Below are 23,964 nucleotides of genomic sequence, written 5' to 3'. Positions count from 1 at the left end.
ATTTTCCAACACTTTAGGACAATAAAGCACTAAAAAATTCTGAATATTTTGTGACATTGCCAAGGTTTTTGATTATGTAGTGATGATATTCTCATGCAAAAGTTAAAAATATTATGGACTAGCACAAACAGAAGGTTCATGGTTTTTAATTTATATGTCAGAAAGCACGGCATGTCAGTTCAGTGTTGATCGTATATCAGTAGGGATTAGAATTTAAAGAAATCAGACGTGACTATCACAAGGTGCTACCTTGTGTCCTCTATTGCTTCAGATATACTTGCAGTTTCAGAAGGTGCAATTTTTTTCATTTTGCAGATAATGCACGTACAAGCAAAACGTAGTACCAGTCCCATTAGTGAAAAGAAATCTAATGAAATATTCAGTAATCAGTTAATTAGTTAGTTTATTCATTCATTCATTCATTGTGTTCTGTAGATCTCATCAAGAAAGAGAATCTTCAGGAATGTGGGATGAGCTGGTTGTCAACAGTCAATTGTTGAACTGAGATACTGAGCTGAGCAGACAGGAGAGATACAGTGAAGGGTGTGGCACATTGCCTTCTGGTGGAGCCTTTTCCATTGGTGTTTCCCTTATAGCACCCAATGTATGATGGCATAGCCTGTGAACATGGATCTGGATACATATGCAGTGGATGTGATGCAGAGGTGCTGGCCGTGGTACCACAACACTACTTCAAGTTGTTTGAGGAAGTACGGAAACAGCGGGAGATGGCAGCAGTGCTGTTTTGCCTGAACAATGAACAGATTGTGGACTAAGACACAGCCTGGTACTGGCAAGCGTTCATTGAAAATAGAGGACAGGTTGCTGTCAAAGCTGCAGGTGGGGAGACAGGCAATGTCACAGATACCAAACCATGGGTCATGGCTGAATGACCATAGCATCGAAAAGTGTGGGTCTGCATGTGCAAACCGCCATAGTGACCAGCACTGTGGGTAGTGCTTGGACAACTGGGATGTCCAAACAAAAACCTGCACACACTGCCATAGTAAGTCAAATTCCCACTGCCAACCAGTGTCAGCTGTTGGAAGGCGAGCAGAGACTGGCAATCAAAAATGGCTGAACCACCACCCATCGCAGAGGAGGCCAGCTCCCACTTGGCACCCGTTGCCAAGTGGTCTGAGCAGGGATCACTACTATTCATTGTTGGGAGCTGAACTCACAGTGAGTCACAGATTAAGGTAGCTGCACTCTCATGCCCTTTTACACCCTGGCTGCCATTCCAGTGAGGGACATCAAGGCAGAATTTAAGGGCTTGCCATATAGCACAGATCCTGACCTCCTGAAAGTGGAACTACGATGACAAACAGGCTTTATTAAACATTCTGCCTCTCAGTAGGTCCATAAGACAATGATGAATGAAAAGCAAAACTCAACATTCATTACTTACTACCAAATATTACTTTACATGATGTTGATGCCTTCAAGAGTTTGAAATACCATTTTTCCTCATCATAAAGCAATTCCTTTCACCTTAATCACAATTTATGCCTTTGACACAGCACATGTACACATCAGGAAAATAAAAATATTTTTGCGCCTCACTAATTTTCTTCCTCATGATATTAAATTGAACTGCATTATGTTGTTCCATAGCCTCATTCATTTCTACATCCAATTTTGAATGGTTAGTACCTGTAAGAGACAACTGAACCAAGACAAAATCATTTTTGGCCAATGACATTACAGTAGTCTCACAAGTTCCAGCTTCATGTTCCTCTACAATACTGGTAGTATCAGATATTATAGTTTCTTGCTCCTAAACTAGGGGATAAACATCTTCCTCTTCCTTGGTGTCCTCTCAAGAACACTCAGTTTTCTACACAACTTTTTTGGGTTGAGTATTTACAGAGCTATGATGAACTTCTTTCAGCTTTTCCACAAAGCTGTCAGACAATATCTGCTGTCAGTCACCTGTTTCACTTTGCAAACTTCTTTAATAGGTATGATGCCAGAAGCACAAAATCCTGCAAGAATGGTGTCTGGAATTTTCACACCCATGTTTTCAAACATCGCCCTCAACATTGTAATGATGGTAATTTTTGGACACTGCCTTTCATCCAATCAGTCTGTGCTTTCCGTTCAGCTATCTTCATTGGGCAAAAGAAAGTTGCATCTAGAGCCTGGCAGATGTGTGTTACATCTGAGGGGAGCAAGACTAATTTAATGTTGTTCTCCTCATATTGGGACATTAAAGACAAGGAACTGTAGCTTTAGAGGTTATCCCCTATTTGAACAGAGACCTCTTCTGGCTGCTTAAGATACAGCAAAGCTACTGTATGAAACCAGGCTTCAGATACATTGGCCCACATTGGTTTCTATTGTAGGCTCCACCATTCACTTGACCTTCTGTCCAAGCTGGTTAGGGATGAGTGGCCTTATAAACTGCATGAGACAGCAGATGCCCATCTCTTGCAGCAGCTATCATCAAAGGCTCACTTGTTTAAAACAAGTCTATTATTCTATGTGGATATTTACATCCTCTCTTGACCTACACTTGGACAGCACCAGAGCCCAATGGTCTCATCACAGTTGATTATATGACTAGGCTGGACACAATGCACAGTTTCCTCCTAATTTTTAAAGTAGTTTGTTATAACTTCTCTTGTCACTTCAGATCTAGCTCTCTTTTTACAGGGCGTTCGGGAATTCACGTTACAAACTTCTAGGACTATTAGAGGGCACTGACTACAAAATATTTTGAATAAGAACTCATGTCTGGAAACCTACTGTTTCCACGCAATATCCATTAGAAAACATATTTGCCAGGTAGGTTTGCAACAGGGCAGTTATAGTGGGGGTACTTATGTCAGATTAGCTGATGACAGTTCACTTCGTACCTCCCTCACCCGGTTCGAGTCTCATTCCCGCCTGTCAGTTTTGAGGTGCTATAGTATATTAGAGATGGTATGGATGTAGTTGCTGGTCATCCACAATACACCAGATGTTGCTGGTCGAAACATCCACTGCGTGTGCAATCGCTCATGTGCTCCTTGATGTGTTCTCTTCAGCATGATGCAGTACGGCCTCTTCCAATTCGGGTGTGCAGTGTCTCCCTGGAACACCACAGTCACAGCTGCTGATGGTGAAAGTACCCCTTTCTTGAAGCTGTTGCATAATTGTGGCAAAAAGGGAATGCAACAGAGAGACAGATATTGTGGATAACAATCTTGATAAAGACAATGAGCAGCTCTTCCATTACCATGACTTTGACTTACGGAAGGATCATGTCAGTATATTCTGCAAACATGTACTCAATCATGTTGTTCTAACACTCACAGACACATGAATGAGCCCCAGACTAGGTCAGAGAGGTAGCACAGAAGTCAAATGACATCAGCCAATCCAACATAAGCATTACCCAGTTGCAAACCTACCTTGCAAGCATGGTTTCAAAATAGCTGTACCATGAAAATGGTACATTTCTGGACATGGGTTCCTATTTAAAATATTACAATATTATGAAAAGGATAATTGCTATTCACCATATAGTGGAGATGCTGAGTTGTAGATAGGCACAACGAAAAGACTGTCAGAAAGCAAGGTTTCGACGGACAAGACCTCCATCGAAAATAGATAATGTACACACACACACACTCACACAAACGCATCTCACACATGCATAAATGTATGTTGTCTATTTTTGACAAGGGCCTTGTGAGTTATGTTTGCATGATTGTAAGTGTATTTTGTCTATTTTCAACGAAGGCCTTGTTGGTCGAAAGTTCACTTCTTGACAGTCTTTTTGTTGTGCCTGTCTGCAACTCATCATCTTCCACTGTATGGTGAGTAGCAACAATCCTTTTCATAATATTGATACATTCCATCCTAGATTTTCCATAATTTGAGTTTGTTTTATTTAAAATATTATTCACTCAATCCCCTCTACAAGTCATAGAAGTTTGTAACAGGAATCTCCGAACACCCCGTATCTTCACTGAAATGTACAGAATGATCCTTATACAGTGAGAACAGATTTTCACCCACTCGTATCCACATCTACTGCCTTGAAACCTCTTCTTTTCTCTTCTGCTTTGGTCTGAGTAACACTTCACAACATACCTAACCTTAATTCTTTTATTGGCTGATCCCATTCTACACATTTAAATAAAACACTGATTAAAGTCTTCTACCATAAAGATAGTTTGTACACCTTTTTTCAAAAGATTTTTTTGTTTAACTTCCTAGAGAGTGTACTAGTAGATATTCTATATTTTTTTAGATACATTTCTGAGAGAGATTTTACATGCCTTGACTGCATTAACATCTTTCTGGAGGCTTCTCTCGCTATACTTTTAATAGTCATCTGGCCCAGTCTTCTTTTTGTGCACTTGCAAAATGTTCCAGTTCACCCTGAAAATATATAATTTTGAACATTTACACCTGTAACTAAAGAATAACATAAAAAACTTTCACTCAGCAGTCCTTAATATTCTAATGACAGAGAGCTTTAATACTTTTACTGGAGTAGCTATGCAAAAGTTTGTCTTCAGTGTTTAAGCAAACAGGAAATTTCACACTTAAAAATACTGTTTCTTAAAAAAAAAAAAAAAAAAAAAAAAAAAAAAAAAAAAAAAAAAAAAATCACAAACCTCTTTGACACACAAAACCTTTGTATTACTGTAACTACAATTTTCTCTGTTGACTATGATAACTTGTTGTTACTTATGGAAATCATTCCAGAATAAGGATGATTTATTGGAATGGATACGGCATTCCACTTCCTCCCAGTAGTTGTAAATCAGCCTAGGTTATGATAGATTATAATGCAATCTCCACTGGGACAGGCCTGATTATCAGCTTAATACCTGGTATCCAAAAAAACTTTTTTCCATCTCTTAGTGCCAGCAACCAGTAATATACAATGAAGAAACAAACAGCCTTGGTTGCAATAATTACTTACTTACCAATGGCATATTTCGCCTGATTCAGGGATTTTCAGATTGATTGATATTAGAAGGTATTAGACACTTGGATACCAATGATACAAAATTTCCCAGCAAATAACTCATCAAATATTTGAAAACTTTGCATGGTGTCCTTGTTGAGGCAGGCAACATAGTCCAGTGAATACAAAAACTATTTGTGTAGCCCAAATATGAGCAACACACCTCCAACATGTTTACATGGTGACCAATCTATGTAACTTTGATCCTGTTTTGTATTCACTGGACTATGTTGCATGCAATAGCGACAAATCATGCAATGTTTCTGAATATTTGAAAAGGGCAATTATTTGCTGGGACGGTCTGTATGTTTGGCATCCCACGTGCCTAACACCATCTAATATCAGCCAGTCTGAAGATACCTGAAGCAGGAAAAACACATCATTGGCAAATAAATAATAATTACAACTGTTCAACGAATACTGTTTATTTCTTCTTTACATCTGATATGTGACAAGTGGCGTACTATGGTCTTGTACTGCAAAAAAGAACCAAGGCTCCAATATCACTTTTACTATTATTTTTTACCATATACCTGTATAATTACTGTTGAAATTGGGATAACATTTTGAGTCACTCCATATTGTATCTTGTGGAGAGAGAAGCTGCTACTTTCCAATAAACTGGTGTGCTCTAGATTCTTTTCTCTCAGATGTTATTTATCCAGTACTAGCAGCTAATAAATAACAATTATACATATCTCCCTTTGAAGGGGGACACACAATAATCTAGCAGAGGGCATTAGCGGGCATCTGGAACTATCTGGTTCAATAGAGATAAATTTGGCAACCTTTAACTCAGTTTTAAATTTCATGTTGTTCCACTACTTTCTGTCCTGGCATCTTCGTAAAGACCAGTAAACCCGAGATTCTTTAAAGAATCAAACTCATATACAAAACACTATCAGAGGTCCAATTATTTTACAAATGAGTTACAAAGTTAAATATTTGACATTAAGCATGTAAGTGAGATCCCTTTCATACAAACATCAAGTGAAGAAAACTGAAATAAGGTAGCTACAAGAAATAATGTCCTTAGAACGATCACTGGCATACATGGGGCACCAAGTCTACTGTGCTTGGAACCACTACTTTAGTACTTACTTGGCTTTTCTGCAGCTGAGTACACATGCCCTGTCTGGCCTATAACGGAACAAGCAAAGAAGATCAATATAAGCCTTAACGAAACTTGTAAGGCCAGTCACAGCATGCATGAAGCCCACTCCACTGGAAAACCTCTACCAAGCTTTAGATTTCAGTGGTTCTAAGTCTTGTAGGGCAGCTCATGAACATAACGAGCAGTTCAAAGCAACATTTGATGAGCACAATTCATTATAAGGTAGTCTTTATGGCTTAAAAAGACTAAAATCAAGGTATTGGTTCCTCGATTACTCCTTGTTGGCTACTCTGTTTAAGAACATCCACTAAATGGTGCTGAATTAAACTAAAACTCATGGAAAATGTTGAACTTTACCATAACTGGTACAGCCCCTGTAAAAATCAGCCTGGTAAAACGTAGCCTATTACAACCTGATGACACTAAATGCAGCTATGGAGAAATATAAAACATGGCACATCATTTAACATGCCAAAATTATCCTGCACATTGCTCCCTAGATGGCCTCTGCCTAAGCAAGCCTGAAGCTTCTGACTTAGCCCCAAATTGGGCCAAAAAATTGACAGCTCCGGTAACAAAAAAGAAAAGTAAGCAAGATAAAGTTTTGAAAAAGTTTGTAATATTGCTTGAAGCTCGGCAGTTGCAAAATGCTCTAATTATGAAATGCTGAATGAATATAGTGTGTGTAATTTGTGCTACAATTTAACCAAAACTAGTTTTCACACATATAAATATCTAAGTGTGTCATACAATCATATGTATTTGCATGTACACTCAGTAGTATATGAGGATACTGTCTGCAAACTGCATCCCAAATAATGTTGGTAGCAATAAGTAATAAATTAAAACATCATGTCTGATGCTTAAGTTTTACTGCATGAACAGCAAAAATGTACTAAATGATAAATATGTTTTTCTTTAATCATTCTGTGTGTATGCCTATTATGTGTAAAACTTGTTGGAAGTCACGAAGTGCTTCCATTCTCATATACTGATTGAAAGACTAATTTGTGATCCATCAGTTACACTGCCTCAATACAAACATACACACAGTTTGCAACGGTAATACTTACCCTATTGCAGTAAACTTTCCATAGATTGACAGCATTTTCAATTTTTAAATTCAGTCAATAATTACACGAATTATTGAAAATCAAAGTTCTTTTGAATCTGGAAGGTGTCAGGTAACCTGAGCTGATTCTGGAATAGTCGCTTAATAATACAGATCGTCCTGCCTTTGTATGAACCCTTTTATGAACTTTGGACAGGGAATTAAAGTACCTATGTAGAGGAGTAAATGGTTCTTATAACAGTTTGTATCTCAAGTTACCTCAAATTTGTTTTACTATTCGACACAGTAAGGGTAATAATTTAAAAACACAGAGCATTAAAAGTGTACTCATGAGACATAATTCCTGGCCTGTACTTATTTTCAGAATGCAAAATGTTTAGTATTACCAAAAAAGACAGAAAAATAAAAATGTTGACATAATCCTAGGTCTCAGAACTATTAGTTCCTTCCTTGGGGAGGAGAATGGGAAATGTTAAAATTAAAACTCCAGGACGAGAGGGATCAGCTGTAGTAGGGATGAGTATAGGAAATAATGAAGGAGAAGACTTCAGAGATGGAGAGGGAGGGAGGGAGAGAGAGAGAGAGAGAGAGAGAGAGAGAGAGAGAGAGAGAGAGAGAGGGAGGGAGGGAGAGGGGATTTCTGGTTGTTGTTGTGGTCTTAAGTCCAGAGACTGGTTTGATGCATCTCTTCACATTACGCTATCCTGTGCAAGTCTCTTCATCTCCTAGTAACTACTGCAACCTCCATCCTTCTGAATCTGCTTAGTGTATTCATCTCTTCATCTCCCTCTGCGATTTTTGCCCTCCAATACTAAATTGGTGATCCCTTGATGCCTCACAACATGTCCTACCAATGGATCCCTTCTTCCAATCAAGTTGTGCCACAAATTCTTCTTCTCCCCAATTCTGTTCAGTACCTCCTCATTAATTACACGACCTACCCATCTTATCTTCAGCATTCTTCCAAAATATCACACTTCAAAAACTTGTATTCTCTTCCTGTCTAAACTATTTATCATCCATGTTTCACTTCCATACGTGGCTATGCTCCATACAAATACTTTCAGAAGAGACTTTCTGATACTTAAATCTATACTCGATGGCAACAAATTTCTCTTCTTAAGAAGTGCTTTCCTTGCCATTGCCACTCTACATTTTATATCCTCTCTACTTTGGCCATCATCAGTTATTTTGATTCCCAAATAGCAAAACTCATTTACTACTTTAAGTGTCTCATTTCATAATCGAATTCCCTCAGCATCATCTAATTTAATTTGACTACATTCCATTATCCTCGTTTTACTTTTGTTGATGTTCATCTTATATCCTCCTTTCAAGACACTGCCCATTCCGTTCAGCTGCTCTTCCAGGTCCTTTGCTGTCTCTGACAGAATTACAATGTCATCGGCAAACCAAGTTTTTATTTCTTCTCCGTGGATTTTAATACCTACTCCGAACTTTTCTTTTGTTTCCTTCACTGCTTGTTCAATATACAGACTGAAGATCATCGGGGATAGGCTACAACCCTGTCTCACTCCCCTCCCAAACAACACTGCTTCCCTTCCATGCTCTTCGATTCTTATAACTGCCATCTAGTTTCTGTACAAATTGTAGTCTTTCGCTCTCTGTATTTTACCCCTGCCACCTTCAGAATTTGAAAGAGAGTATCCTACTCAACTTTGTCAAAAGCTTTCTCTGAGTCTACAAATGCTGCAAATGTAGGTTTGCCTTTCCTTAATCTATCTTATACAATGATTCTTAGGGTCAGTACTGCCTCACAGGAATCCAAATTGATCTTTCCCGAGGTTGGTTTCTACCAGTTTTTACATTTGTCTGTAAAGAATTCATGTTAGTATTTTGCAGCCGTGCCTTATTAAACTGATAGTTCAATAATTTTCACACCTGTCAACGCCTGCTTTCTTTGGGGTCGAAATTATTATATTCTTCTTGAAGTCTGAGGGTATTTAACCTGTCTCATACATCTTGGTCACCAGATGGTAGAGTTTTGTCAGGGCTGGCTCTCCCAAGGCTATCAATAGTTCTAAGGGAATGTTGTCTACTCCCAGGGCCTTGTTTTGACTTAGGTCTTTCAGTGCACTGTCAAATTCTTTGTGCAGTATCATATCTCCCATTTCTTTTCCATTTACGTCCTCTTCCATTTCCATAATATTGCCCTCAAGTACATAACCCTTGTATAGATCGCCTATATACTCCTTCCAGCTTTCTGCTTTCTCTTCTTTGATTAGAAATGGTTTTCCATCTGAGATCTTGATATTCATACACGTGGTTCTCTTTTCTCCAAAGGTCTCTTTAATTTTCTTGTACGCAGTATCTATCTTACCTCAAGTGATGTATGCCTCTACATCTTTACATTTGTTTTCTAGCCATCCATGCTTAGTTATTTTGCACTTCCTGTCGATCTCATTTTTGAGACATTTGTATTCCTTTTTGCCTGCTTCATTTACTGCATTTTTATGTTTTCTCCTTTCTTCAATTAAATTCAATATCTCTTCTGTTACCCAAGGATTTCTACTAGACCTTGCCTTTTAACCTACTTCATCCTCTGCTGCTTTGACTATTTCATCTCTTAAAGCTACCCATTCTTCTTCTACTGTATTTCTTTCCCCTGTTCTTGTCTATTGTTTCCTAATGATGTCTCTGAAACTCTCTACAACCTCTGGTTCTTTCAGTTTAGAGAGATCCCATCTCTTTAACTTACCATCTTTTTGCAGTTTATTCAGTTTTAATCTACAGTTCATAACCAATAGATTGTGATCAGAGTCCACATCTGCCACTGGAAATGTCTTACAATTTAAAACTATGTTCCTAAATCTGTTTTACCATTAAATAATCTATCTGAAACCTTCCAGTGTCTCCAGGCCTCTTACACATATACAACCTTCTGTCATGCTTCTTAAACCCAGTGTTAGCTATGATTAAATTATCCTCCTCTTTCATTCCTTACCCCCATTCCATATTCACCTACTACTTTTCCTCCTCTTCCTTTTCCTAGTATTGAATTTCAGTCCCCCATGACTGTTACATTTTCATCTCCATTCACAATCTGAATAATTTCTTTTATCTCGTCATACATTTCTTCAATCTCTTTGTCATCTGCAGAGCTAGTTGGCATATAAACTTGTACCAGTGTGGTAGGCGTGGGCTTCATGTCTATCTTGGCTACAATAATTCATTCACTGTGCGGTTCATAGTAGCTTACCTGGGCTCCTATTTTTTTATTGATTATTAAACCTACTCCTGCATTAACTTTATTTGATTTTGTAGTTATAACCCTGTAGTCACCTGACCAGAAGTCTTGTTCCTCTTGTCACCGAACTTCACTAATTCCCACTATATCTATCTTTAACCAATCCATTTTCCTTTTTAAATTTTCTAACCTACCTACCCAATTAAGGGATCTGACATTCCATGCTCGAATCTGTAGAACACCAGTTTTGTTTCTCGTGATAACGATGTCCTGAGTAGTCCCTGCCTGGGGATCTGAATGGGGGGCTATTTTACCTCTGGAATATTTTACCCAAAAGGATGTCATCATTTAACCATACAGTAAAGCTGCATGCCCTCAGGAAAAATTATGGCTGTTATTTCCCCTTGCTTTCAGTCATTTGTAGTATCAGCACAGCAAGGCCGTTTTGGTTATTGTTACAAGGCCAGAGCAGTCAATCATTAAGACTGTTGCCCCTGCAACTACTGAAAAGGCTGCTGCCCCCTTTCACAGGAATCACACCTTTCTCTGGCCTCTCAACAGATATGCCTCTGTTGTAGTTACACCTACAGCACAGCTTTCTGTATTGCTGATGCATGCAAGCCTCCCCATCAACTGCAAGGTCCATGGTTCATGGAGGGTATTCCTGGTACAGCTAGGGATATTTATTTTGTGGAAGGATGACTAAAAGCTGTACCCATCCCTATGATGCCAATTGAGGAGCTACTTGAATGAGTAGTTGCAGCTACAAGTCGTGGAAATCTGATACAGGGCAGAAGAGAGGTCTCCTGACCTCATGCACCTCCATAATTTACACATATGATGACACTTGCAAAGGATGACATGGCGGTCCATTGGCATTGAATGGTGTCCATGCCTGAATATGGAGTTTGTATTTAGAAGAAACAAAGACTAATTGTACGTAATTTACATCAAAATGTAGCTGATATATAAATAACAATTATTGTGTTTATTACTATAATGCAATTTATTTCTTACGAGATCCATGTAACATAGTTATGTACAATATTCATTTTGTTAGCTACCAATAAGCACGAGTTCATTGCAAGTATTTTTATGTGAAGGCAAGCTGTATTGCTACAACACATTACACAAAATGTGATTAAGGGATATTGTACAAGTGGCAGTTTGAGAAAGATACATTCACTTCTGCATAATTTGTAGTCTGAAAAGAATTTATCAGAGATTTTAGTAAGTATTACAACTTAAATACCAATTATACAAAAAGGAAGAGGGATAGATGGGGCTACAATTCATTACGAATATCATTATGTTCATAAAATTTGTTTTATTTCTGTAAACTCTTTACACCACTTTTGCCTGCATTTTCAAAAATTTTAGAAAAAGTAATGTACAATCAGCTTTATAACCATCTTATCTCAAATAACATACTGTCAATGTCGCAGTTCACGTTTCTAAAGGGTTCTGATATTGAGAAGGCTATCTACAGTTACAGTGAAAATGAGCTTAATTCATTAGATAAAAAATTGCAGGCAACTGGTATATTTTGTGATCTGTCAAAGGCATTTGACTGTGTAAATCACAATACCCTTTTAAGAAAATTAGAATATTATAGTGTAACAGGAAATGCTGCTAAATGGTTGAAATCTTATATCTCTGGCAGGAAACAAAGGGTATTATTAGGAAAGAGACATGTATCAAGCTATCAGGCATCATCCAACTGGGAACTAATTACATGTGGGGTCCCTTACTTTTTCTTGTGTATATCAATGACCTTTCAAATGTAGCCTTAGAAAGATCAGCTAATAAAACATTTGTGGACATTAATCACTGGTTCCTAGCCAATTCCTTGTCACTAAACTTTGAAAAAACACGCTACATGCAGTTCAGAACTTGTAAGGGGTGTCCTACAAGTACATGCCTAACATATGATGACAAGCAGATAGAAGAAGTGGACAGTTAAATTCTTGGGATTACAGCTTTATAATAAATTCAGCTGGGAAAAGCACACCACAGAATTGCTGAAATGTCTTAACAAATCTCTATTTGCAATGTGAATTGTGTCAGACATAGGGGATAAAAAATGAAAAAGCTGGCATACTATGCTTACTTTCATTCCATAATGTCATATGGGATTATTTTTTGGGGTAATTCATCAAGCCAAGCTAAAATTTTCTGGGTGCATAAACGTGCAGTGAACTCAAGAACATCTTGCAGAAGCCTGTTTGGGAACTAGGGATGCTTCCCAATATATTTATTCTATAATGAAATTTGTCATTAAAAATATATCATTTTTTCAAACCAACAGCTCAATTCATGGAATGAATACTAGAAAAAAGAATAATCTTCACAAGGATTTAAAGTCACTAGTCTTGTACAAAAAGGTCTGCATTATTCAGGAACACACATTTTCAATAACCTGCCAGCAGCCATAAAAAGCTTAACAACTAATGAAATTCAGTTTAAGAAGCCTAAAGGATTTATTGGTGGCCAACTACTCCTACTTTCATTGATGAATTGATAAATTTTTCAGCAAAACCAACTGCACAATTTCAGTGCAGTAATGTGTTTATTGTAAATAAGTATTATAGTAGTTGTATTACACGTTTATTACCTTATAAATAAATAAAACTATTTTAAATTCAGTGCATTAGTATTTGTAAAATGATTTTTTCATATAGTGTTCATTAAAAAATTACGATCATTCTACTTGGGACCTGTGGAATGGTACATTATCTTATTTGTTTGAGTTGTTAATATTTGTCATGTATTGTCGTTTTCCTGACATGTTCTATATCAGTGGAGGACCTCCTCACTAGGGATAAATTGGAATGAAAGTTAATCTAATCTAATCTAAAAAAGACAACTGGTGATTGTATTACAATTTAATTTCTGTATGAAAAATGTCATACGTAACACTGACTAGATGGATTAAATGGCTTAAAGGTATTCAAATAAAACAGAATCAGGCCACCTGCTACTAACACTTTATGCAGGTTATGGGTAAACTCTGATGTGATAGGACAGGCCTGTGACAGATCTGGAGCAAGAAATGCTGGGTGGAGGGACTGGGCATGTACCGCACCTTTGTCTTCCACAGGGTATAATCTCTGTGTCAAGAACCTTCTCATTTCTAGTGTTGTGTTTCTTGCCCACCCAACCTACACAATACTCTTGTCCATCCATACACCACTCCCATTCTCAACTTCTTGCCAAAGGGATCATATTCCTGTGGAAGAACAATGTGAAAGACCTGCCAAGTTCATCAATGCAGAGCTTCCTGCTCTGGTCCTGGTCCTGCCACAGGCGTATCATACCTCACCAGAGGCCTGGCTGCCTGTGAAAGGAGCCATGTCATATACCAACTCAGTTGATGCAAAAATTGCACTGCTTCCTATGCCAGTGTGACTACCAACCAGCTGTCCACTAGGATGAATGGCCACTGCCAAACTGTTGCCAAGAACAAAGTTGACCAGTCTGTGGCAAAACATGCAGATGAACATAATATGCTCAGTTTCAATAGCTGCTTTTCAACCCGGTCCAACTGAATTCTCCCCAACAACACCAGCTTCTCTAAGCTATGCAAATGGGAGTTCTCTGTAACAAATCCTTCACTATTGTAATCATCCTGCCCTCAGTCTTCCGTAAGTGAAAGTCCTCGCACCATCCACCCAACAGCTCCCCTTCCTCTGTCCTGTCAATCACATCCTCACATCAACTTCAGCATGTGCCATTACCCACAGTCTCTAAGCACTGTTGAACACATGCCTATCGTATGCACCTGCCATCTCTCCCTGATGGATTTCTAATTGGCTAACTGGCTGCCTCCTCCTGAGCTACTGCTTTTTGGTGAGTGCCCTCCTTTAGTCCTAAAGCATTTACACTCTATCAAAACTTTCCTACTACATTTTAAATTTAACATATTAGTTAAAACTGTGTAAAACTAAACTTCAAGTTTTGAAAAGTTAGGGTGATCCTTCACTAACATCAGTTGGGAAGTGTTACCTATTATCATTCCAATTTTATTTTTATAAAAACGAACTTCACAAACAGATTATTCATTTAAAATGTAAAGTGTGGAAGTGACTGCAACTGTAAACTACTTGTCACTGGCTGAAGAATAACCAAAGGATACATAATCATTCTTGGTGCAGAAATGGTTGAGGCATGTGTACACTGAAGGAACATGTTGGAACTATAGATGTCAGAGACAAGAAAAATTGGCAGATTTACAGGATACTGACCTCAATATCTACAGCTACTATAATAGCTCACATCAAATGAGGTGAACCAGTCTTAATCTTTAAATCTTTCATTAACCTTCAGTAAAGTACCAATACTTTAAGGTATTTAATGAAACACCAATTTTCTATCAATGAAAGCGTTGTGATAACTCATTGTCCAAAACTGAGAAAATTTTCCTGTGCTCTGGCACTACTTCACTAATAATAATAATAATAATAATAATAATAATAATAATAATAATAATAATAGGAAAAGAATAGGCCTCCGGTATGTTCTGCCAGTCGTAAAAGGCGACGAAAAGAACAAACCACCAATAGGGCTAACCCCCCTTTTAGTGTGATTAGTTGGTTCAGGACACAACTAAAGAAGCCTCAGACAAGCGCCGTCATGGTCAGGGACGATGCTTGAACCCTATGCCCGCCCACAATGGTAACGACACTGCTAGCCAACTGGAAAATGATTTAAATCCAAATAGAGGTGTTTTGTAGGATACGCTTCCTGCAACGACCCTAGAAGGAAAACAAAGACAGAGGATGAGATGGTCAGATGAAGTTAATCGACACCTCATGTTCTGTTATTACCAAGCAACAAACCTAGGAACCAACACAACTGGATATAGATCACAAGTATACACAACATTTATTACCAGATACCCAGAATTAAAATTTTTAACAGAACAACGACTAGCTGATCAGATTCGTGTAATAATCAAAAATAACAGGATACCCCAGTCAGAATTAGAAAACATAAAACAACAAGTACAACAAATACTGGAACAAAATAATGTGCAAGCAGAAGAAGAAGAAAATACAGTGATGGACTCACACATCCCAGAGCAAACAAACCGAGGACAACATGCATCAATTAAACAATCAGAGGAAAACGAAATCTTAAGACTGCCACCAGAACAAGTACAAATAGAACACAAAGTGACACACATGTTAGATATAGAAGAAAAATTTCAGCTGACATTTATAGAATACAAAGACACAAATACAGACATTAGACCATTCTTGCATAGACCGCCAAATAACCCACAAGTCTAAACAACAATAAAAACTATAAACACAATCATACACAACAAAATAAATGAGAACACAACTATGGAAGAGTTACAACTACTGGTTTATATAGTAACACTCACTACTCTAAATATACACACCAGGCAGAGATCAGAACCAACCAACACAAAGAAGAAACCCACAAAACCAGCATGGCAACACAGGCTACAGATCAGAATAGAAAAACTGAAGAGAGACATTGGACAGCTAACACAATTTATAAGACATCAAATGTCAGGAAAAAAACCGAAAAAGGTTAGGTAAAATCTCACAACAAGAAGGGATAGAGCAATTAGATGAAAAGAAGCAGAAATTACAAGCATTGGCCAAACGACTTAGAAGATACAAAAAAAAAGTGAAAATAGAAGGAAACAAAACCAAACATTCAACACAAACCAAAACAAATTCTACCAGACAATGGATAACACACACATTAAAATAGACAATCCACCAAACATAACAGACATGGAACACTTCTGGAGCAACATATGGTCAAACCCGGTACAACATAACAGGCATGCACAGTGGATAGAAGCAGAAACAGACACATACGAGATGATGCCACAAATGCCTGAAGTGCTGAAGTGATAATTTTGCAACATGAAGTCACCAAAGCAATTAATTCTATTCACAATTGGAAAGCCCTGGAAAAGATACAACAACAAATTTCTGGCTAAAGAAGTTCACCTCAACACATTCACATCTAACTAAATTATTTAACAGTTACATTGCAGACCCATACACATTCCCTGATACACTTACACATGGAATAACTTATATGAAACCTAAAGATCTAGCGGACACAGCAAACCCAGCTAAATACCGCCCCATAACATGCCTACCAACAATATACTTCAGTCATTACACAGAAATTAATGCCACATACAACACAGAACAAAATTATAAATGAAGAGCAAAAAGGCTGTTGCAAAGGAGCACGAGGATGTAAAGAGCAACTGATAATAGATGCAGAGATAACATATCAAGCTCAAATTAAACAAAGGTCGCTACACTATGCGTACATTGATTACCGAAAAGCTTTTGATAGTGTACCCCACTCATGGTTACTACAAATATTGGAAATATACAAAGTAGATCCTAAATTGATACAGTTCCTAAACATAGTAATGAAAAATTGGAAAACCACACTTAATATCCAAACAAATTCAAATAATATCACATCACAGCCAATACAGATTAAGCGTGGAATATACCAAGGAGACTCATTAAGTCCTTTCTGGTTCTGCCTTGCCCTGAACCCACTATCCAACATGCTAAACAATACAAATTATGGATACAATATTACTGGAACATACCAACAAAAAATCACACATTTGCTATACATGGATGATCTAACACTACTGGCAGCAACAAATCAACAACTCAACCAATTACTAAAGATAACAGAAGTATTCAGCAATGATATAAATATGGCTTTTGGAACAGACAAATGTAAGAAAAATAGCATAGTCAAGGGAAAACACACTAAACAGGAAGATTACATATTGGATAACCACATCGACTGCATAGAAGCGATGGAAAAAACATGCCTATAAATATCTAGGATACAGACAAAAAATAGGAATAGATAATACAAATATTAAAGAAGAACTAAAAGAAAAATATAGACAAAGACTAACAAAAACACTGAAAACAGAATTGACAGCAAGAAACAAGACAAAAGGTATCAATACTTATGCTATACCGATATTGACCTACTCATTTGGAGTAGTGAAATGGAGTAACATAGACCTAGAAGCACTCAATACACTTACACGATCACAATGCCACAAATATAGAATACATCACATACAGTCAGCAACAGAAAGAACCACATTAAACAGAAAGGAAGGAGGAAGGGGATTTATCAACATAAAAAACCTACATTATGGAAAATTCTTTCTAGAATGAGCAGAAACTAACAAAATACACAAAGCAATCACTCATATAAATACATCGGCTACACCACTGCAATTTCATAACCACTTCTATAACCCTTTAGATCACATAACATCAACAGATACGAAGAAAGTAAATTGGAAAAAGAAAACACTACATGGCAAGCACCCGTATCATCTAACACAGCCACACATCAATCAAGACGCATCCAACACTTGGCTAAGAAAAGGCAATATATACAGTGAGACGGAAGAATTCATGATTGCAATACAGGATCAAACAATAAACACCAGATATTACAGCAAGCATATTATTAAAGATCCCAATACCACCACAGATAAATGCAGACTTCGCAAACAACAAATAGAAATAGTAGATCACATCACAAGCGGATGTACAATACTAGCAAATACAGAATACCCCAGAAGACATGGCAATGTAGCAAAAATAATACATCAACAGCTTGCCTTACAACATGAACTTATAAAACAACACGTTCCCACATACAAGTATGCACCACAAAATGTACTGGAGAATGATGAATACAAATTATACTGGAACAGAACCATTATAACAGATAAAACACCACATAACAAACATGACATCATACTCACCAATAAAAAGAAGAAATCAACACAACTAATGGAAATATCCATTACAACAGATATACAAAAGAAAACAGGAGAAAAAATTGAAAAATACATCCAACTGGCTGAGGAAGCCAAGGATATGTGGCACCAGGATAAAGTTGACATTACACCAATTATACTATCAACTACAGGAGTCATACCACACAATATCCACCAGTACATCAATGCAATACAGCTACATCCAAACTTATATATACAACTACAGAAATCCGTAATTATTAATACATGTTCAATTACCCAAAAGTTCCTAAATGCAATATAACATATACCGTACAGTTAAAAGGAAGTCACGCTTGATCAAGGTCGGCGTCACTTTCTACTTTAGACCAGACATAATGTCTGAGATAAGAAAGAAATAACAATAATGGCATTCCCTGAATCTTCATTCCTTCTAAAGTTCACTGCAATATACAGTAAACAATTGCTTTAATCCACAGTACAGAGAGAATCAAAATGGACTTCACATCTTTGAAATGGTACAAAAATGTATTGAGATAACTTACAAGATCAGTAGATGTGTCATTTTTGAGCAAACCAACCCAGGTTTCACACAAAAGCATCAAGTATCATTTTGGTTCGACATGACTACCATTTGTGATACGGCAAACATCCTACAAGTAATAAATTTCTTCCCACACTCATTGCAGCAAATTGGGGGGTAACTTGTGCAATGGCAGCACAGATTCTATTTTTCAGGTCAGCTAAATTGTTTGGTATGGGGCAAATGCATAAAAGGTCTTTAATGAAACCCCAAAGAAAGAAATACAGTGAGCGTCAAGTCTGGGAAGCAAGGTGGCCATTCAACTGGCCCTTCATGGCCAGTTCACCAACCAGGGAACTGATTATCGAGGAAAGCTCTAACTTTCATGAGGAAATGAGGTGGTGCACTGTCTTGCTGGTGGCAAACCATCCCATCTTGGTCATCTTCATCAATCTGTGGAATTAAAAAGTTTTCAAGCATTTTCTCCAGATATACAAAACCAGTGACTGGTCTCCATGAAGAAGAAAGGGCCGTACACTTTCAATTTGCTAAGAGCAGGAAACACACTGACTTCCGGTCTTTCACTAACATGTTCCAGGATTGCATCTGGATTTCCACTGTTCCATGCGTTCACCATGCCACTGATATGAAATGTTGGTTATCTTTTAAGATTATTGTATTCAAGAATATCTTGTCGCCCTCTTTCTGATGCAATATTTCCACACAGAATTCCCCAATAGCAACCTTATCAGCATTGCTAACGTGCTGTGCCATTGTGAATCTGTATGGTTTCAAGCTAAATGTCTACACAATACTCACCAAATGGTCTTTTGTGGAATGCCAGTCTCGCGTGATGCATGCCATGTTGATTTTTGTGGACTGTGTGCAGAGTTCTCTCTAACCTGTTTGACATAATCACATTTGGGTGACCTTGTGATGTGACATCTTAGGGAACAAAGTCTCACCACAGTTCTTGTGCGAAGAGTAAATTTAAAGCCCACTTGGAGACTCTAGTGTATTCAGTGCGAAATGTACACCGAACAGTTGTTGCAGAGTTTGTTTCATGAAACCAAAACACACATGGAGCATGCTCTGCACCAGTGAAAGTAGCCATTTCAACTGTGCACTACAATGGCATTCCTGGTGGCAGGATGAGGGTCTGATGCAATATGTGAACCAAATTTGAGGTGGTTTGCTACAAAATGATACATCTAGTAATTCTGTAAGTTATCTTAATAAAAATCTGCATCATTCCAAATTTGTGAAGTCCTTTTTGATTCTGTGTAGCCTATTATCTTGTATTTTTAAATATGCCAACTTTTCCTCACATTAACTCTGCTCCTACCTTGTAAAATAAAGAAATTATGAAACTAGTAGAACGGCTGCAGACAACACTGTATGGAGTATCTGCTTTTGTTAATACTATTACCTGCATGGAAAAGTTGTGTTGTATAAATAAAAAGATATCAGCTCTGATTGTTTTGTTCTACTATCTCTAATTACAGGACAAATACCTCTCAGGGTATGTTGTCTTGGCAAACGGGACAAGGTGCAAAATCTCAGATACATAAATGTGTCACAGCAGGTAAACAGAATACTTGATAAGCTAAAAAAATCTGCCTGCTGCACTTTGAGTGAGTATTTCTAAAATGGTGAAAAGAAAAGAATTTGGCTTATCTTGAGAACTACAAGCAAGAGAGATTCCTAATTCTAAAGATAACTTTATTCCTTCACACAATTTATGTCTTTCTATATGAACTAAAAGAAAAACCTCGTCTTTTTCCAGATCGTTTCTTTAGTTTCCCTTGACAAGGGTCATGAAAACAACTACACACCATCAGACTATTCTTTACTATTCTTTATATTCTAAGCTTTGCAAGGAGTGAATGGAACATAAAATCCCAGACGACTGGATCACCTATGGTTCCTTGTGGCAAGCCTTTGGAAATTCCTCTGGCGAGGCATCTGCTTCAAAATAGTGTATTTAGCATACTGTTTTCACACAGTTGTGCAGTCATTAAATTCTCAAACTAAATGGCTGCAAGCAAATTTGTAATGTATATTGAATAAATGTGCAAGAGGGAGAGGGAAGGGGTGGGAACTAGGACAGGGGATACCAACATTTTTACCACCACCCAGCTCTCCAGTTCTTTCAGGTTAAGGAAAGGTTCTTACTGTGATAAACATTCTTGATTCTGTCTCATTAAAACATTATTTTGCAAGAGAAACCTATTGCTAAAGCATGAATAAAAATGACTAGTGCTAAAGTATACCTGTCTGAATTTGTCCAACAAAATTAAAAATACAATTAACATATATACTTCCAGAGTAAATAATTTTCACATTCATGAAAATTAATTATTTTTCAGAGAATTGGTTCCTAAGTATTAACTGTAAATTATTTAGTAATCAGTCTATGTTCTCTTGCAAATGAGAGTATATTTTCCATTCAAGAGACAGTGCCATTCTGAAATCTATCTTTCTCATAGCACGCACAACAAAAGAGTCAAACCTGTATCAATTTAAAATATGTTTCCTGAGGAAATGTTGTTTGTATGCAAAACAAATAATAAACCATTATGACAGTTTATTCAGAATTCTGTAGCACTACATGGTTTAAATGGTTTCATTCACACAGTAACACTGGACGTGTCATTCAAAATCTTAAAGATATTGCTAACCTGTCAGTTCTGTGTAAGTGATCAACCTTTACACATATGTACACAAGCAAAATATTTAACAGATTATTTTCCAAATTACTATTAAAACTGAACTTTTATACAAATTTCTCTAAAATAATTTCAGTATACAACACATTAAATCAACATATACCATCCCTAAATACAAAATATACACATTAGATACATATCATAGTGAGAGATTATAATCACATGATTATAATTGATAAATTGGTACAAATAAATCCTATAAAACACAATATTTCAATAAAAATGTTATTCAAAAGAAACAAAAAATAACATTTGTATATTATATGTGCAACTTCAGCTAAAATAATCTTCTTTCAAGAAATGGTGCAACTCGATTTTTCTTGTACATTGCCATTGGCTTTTTCTATTTCCAACAATGCCGTGTGAAAAATATCTGCAACAGACTAGCAAAGGAAAGGTAGGGAGATTAAGTAATGTAGACATGATTAGTCTATAAATTCAAAACAAATTAAACAAATTTAAAGAATTGTGTGTATATTCAAAACCTTCAATTATTGCAAACACAAGATATGTACGCAAAAGAAGGGGGAAAAATTGTGGGGAGCTGCAGAGGGGTCCTAGTTTCTCTTAAGCAGCAACAAAGGTGAAATCCCAAGAAACAACAATATAACAAACTGTCACTTCAATTCTTACTATAAAAGATAAAGATTCAGCATCCACTCAGTGGGTTATTTTCTGTCTTGTTGTCCCTCTTTCAGCAATTAACAACAAAGTACTGTTGCCCTACACCATAAAGAATGAACAACTACAGAATAGTTGTCTTTTGTATGCAGTAAATCTTGCCTACCAATGAAAAGAAAGACAGTCATTTAGGGAAGTAACAGTTCAACATGGAAACTGAACAAGAGTACGAGTTAAAGATACATTTGAGCGGAAACTAAAAAAAATTAACAGCAAATTATTTCTTCAGGAAAGTGAATGGTTTGAAGCTACTAGCCAGAAGAGACTTGTTAAGCAGTGTGTAGCCGAAGATGGAGATGTTACGAGAGGGAGAGGGACCGAAGGAGTCTGGACGTTGCCAGAGGGAACGAGAGAGAAAAAAGGAGCCATCACAAGAGGGTGGGGAGCAGAGAGTTGGCCATAGTTGGGGGTGCAATGAGGCAGGGCAGAGTGGAAGGACAGGGTGAGGAACATTTCAGGAGTGATGGCATCAGAGCGGGGGCCCTCTGAGTCTGCACATTCCTGTGTAAGCAGCTGAGTGGGAAGCACCACTGGCAACCTGGCTCGTTGGTCATGCTGAGTAGAAATAATTCAAAGCCATTCCAAACCCTGTCAGAGATGAGAGCACAACCAAATGTCTGCTCACATTTAATGGATTAATAAATAACTGTTTATGTTTATAGACTGTTTGTTTGCAGCTACCCATAACGTAATTCCTGTCTCTCAAGCTATAAAGAAACCCTTGATACCCAGGGTGGGAGAGACCAACATCCTGACTACAAAGTCTCGTCCAGGGATCTGTAGTGTGTACCACATCACCAACCTACTACACATTGGCATCCACATGGGGAAACAATACTACAGCCCATCTTGCTGCAACACTTAATTCAGGAGTCAGAAGTGGGATGGTTTGTAGAAGATATGTTTCATTCAAATGACAGTGGTGATTGAAGTGGGAAAACAACATATGGGAGCAGCAGCACATACTTTTTTCCACTTGTGGAAAGCGTACATTCTTGTATCTTTGAATTCTTGTTTTCTCGTATCATCATAACTTTACACTGCCTTGTTCATCACTATTTCGAGTTTAAATTCTGTTGTATCTGGTGAAGGCCCGAGAGCTGACCCAGTATCTCAGGTAACATATACAGAATGTAATTACCAGGTGTCTCAGTCACAAGTACCAAGTTGTACAATGTAATTTTTTGGATATGCCACCAAAAAGGTCATTAAACATGCCAGTAACAAGATCATGTTTGGCTTTGATATGGGACACCATGGGTACTGATAGGACTTTTGAAAAGACTTTTTCCTGTATCTACATTATGTGATACTGACCCAAATAATCTATACATTGAGGAACCACATGGATATAAGATGATTCATTGGTCCCCATGGTGTCAAACTGCCCCAGGTCCACCAGGACACGGTGCATGATAGCAGAGAATAAGCCAATGATATCTCTAGAGATGTTGTAAGGGAAAATTTCAGGTTACTGAAGGAAGTTTTATGGAGTTTTTCAAAAGGGTATTACTTGCGGAGTAGGATAGCTGGAAAGTAAGTCTGTGGGATATTGGAGAGCTTACAAAACGGGCCCACTGCACTACTTACATACTCTTGGAATGAGAGGAAGTTGTGAGTTCAAATATTCAGAATTATTATGAAGTAGTGAGGATTCATTATGAAGATAAGTAAATGTTATGATTATGAAGAAGGATTAAGTCCATTTACTGATGTATTACAAGGATGAAGTATGTGTTCAGTAGAGACAATACTTTATATTATTGAGTCAGAGTTTTCACATTCAATTAGACAGAAGATGATGTGACTTACCAAACAAGAGCGCTGGCAGGTCGATAGACACACAAACAAACACAAA

At 37.4% G+C, this 23,964-nt stretch overlaps 1 protein-coding gene across 1 annotated transcript in view; it reads right to left on the bottom strand.

The window, feature by feature from the left end:
• Positions 1-21,246: 21,246 nt before the first annotated feature.
• Positions 21,247-23,964, bottom strand: part of LOC126269129 (GTP-binding protein Rheb homolog) — a 48,245-nt gene continuing 45,527 nt past the window's right edge. The window contains exon 5 of the mRNA XM_049973968.1: positions 21,247-21,808. Within this exon, the coding sequence (XP_049829925.1) occupies positions 21,719-21,808 (90 nt within the window). The 3' untranslated portion in view covers positions 21,247-21,718. The remainder of the gene's footprint in view (positions 21,809-23,964) is intronic.

Source organism: Schistocerca gregaria, chromosome 1, assembly GCF_023897955.1.
Source record: "Schistocerca gregaria isolate iqSchGreg1 chromosome 1, iqSchGreg1.2, whole genome shotgun sequence".
Classification (NCBI taxonomy): Eukaryota; Metazoa; Arthropoda; class Insecta; order Orthoptera; family Acrididae; genus Schistocerca; species Schistocerca gregaria.
This window is presented reverse-complemented; position numbering and strand designations above follow the sequence as displayed.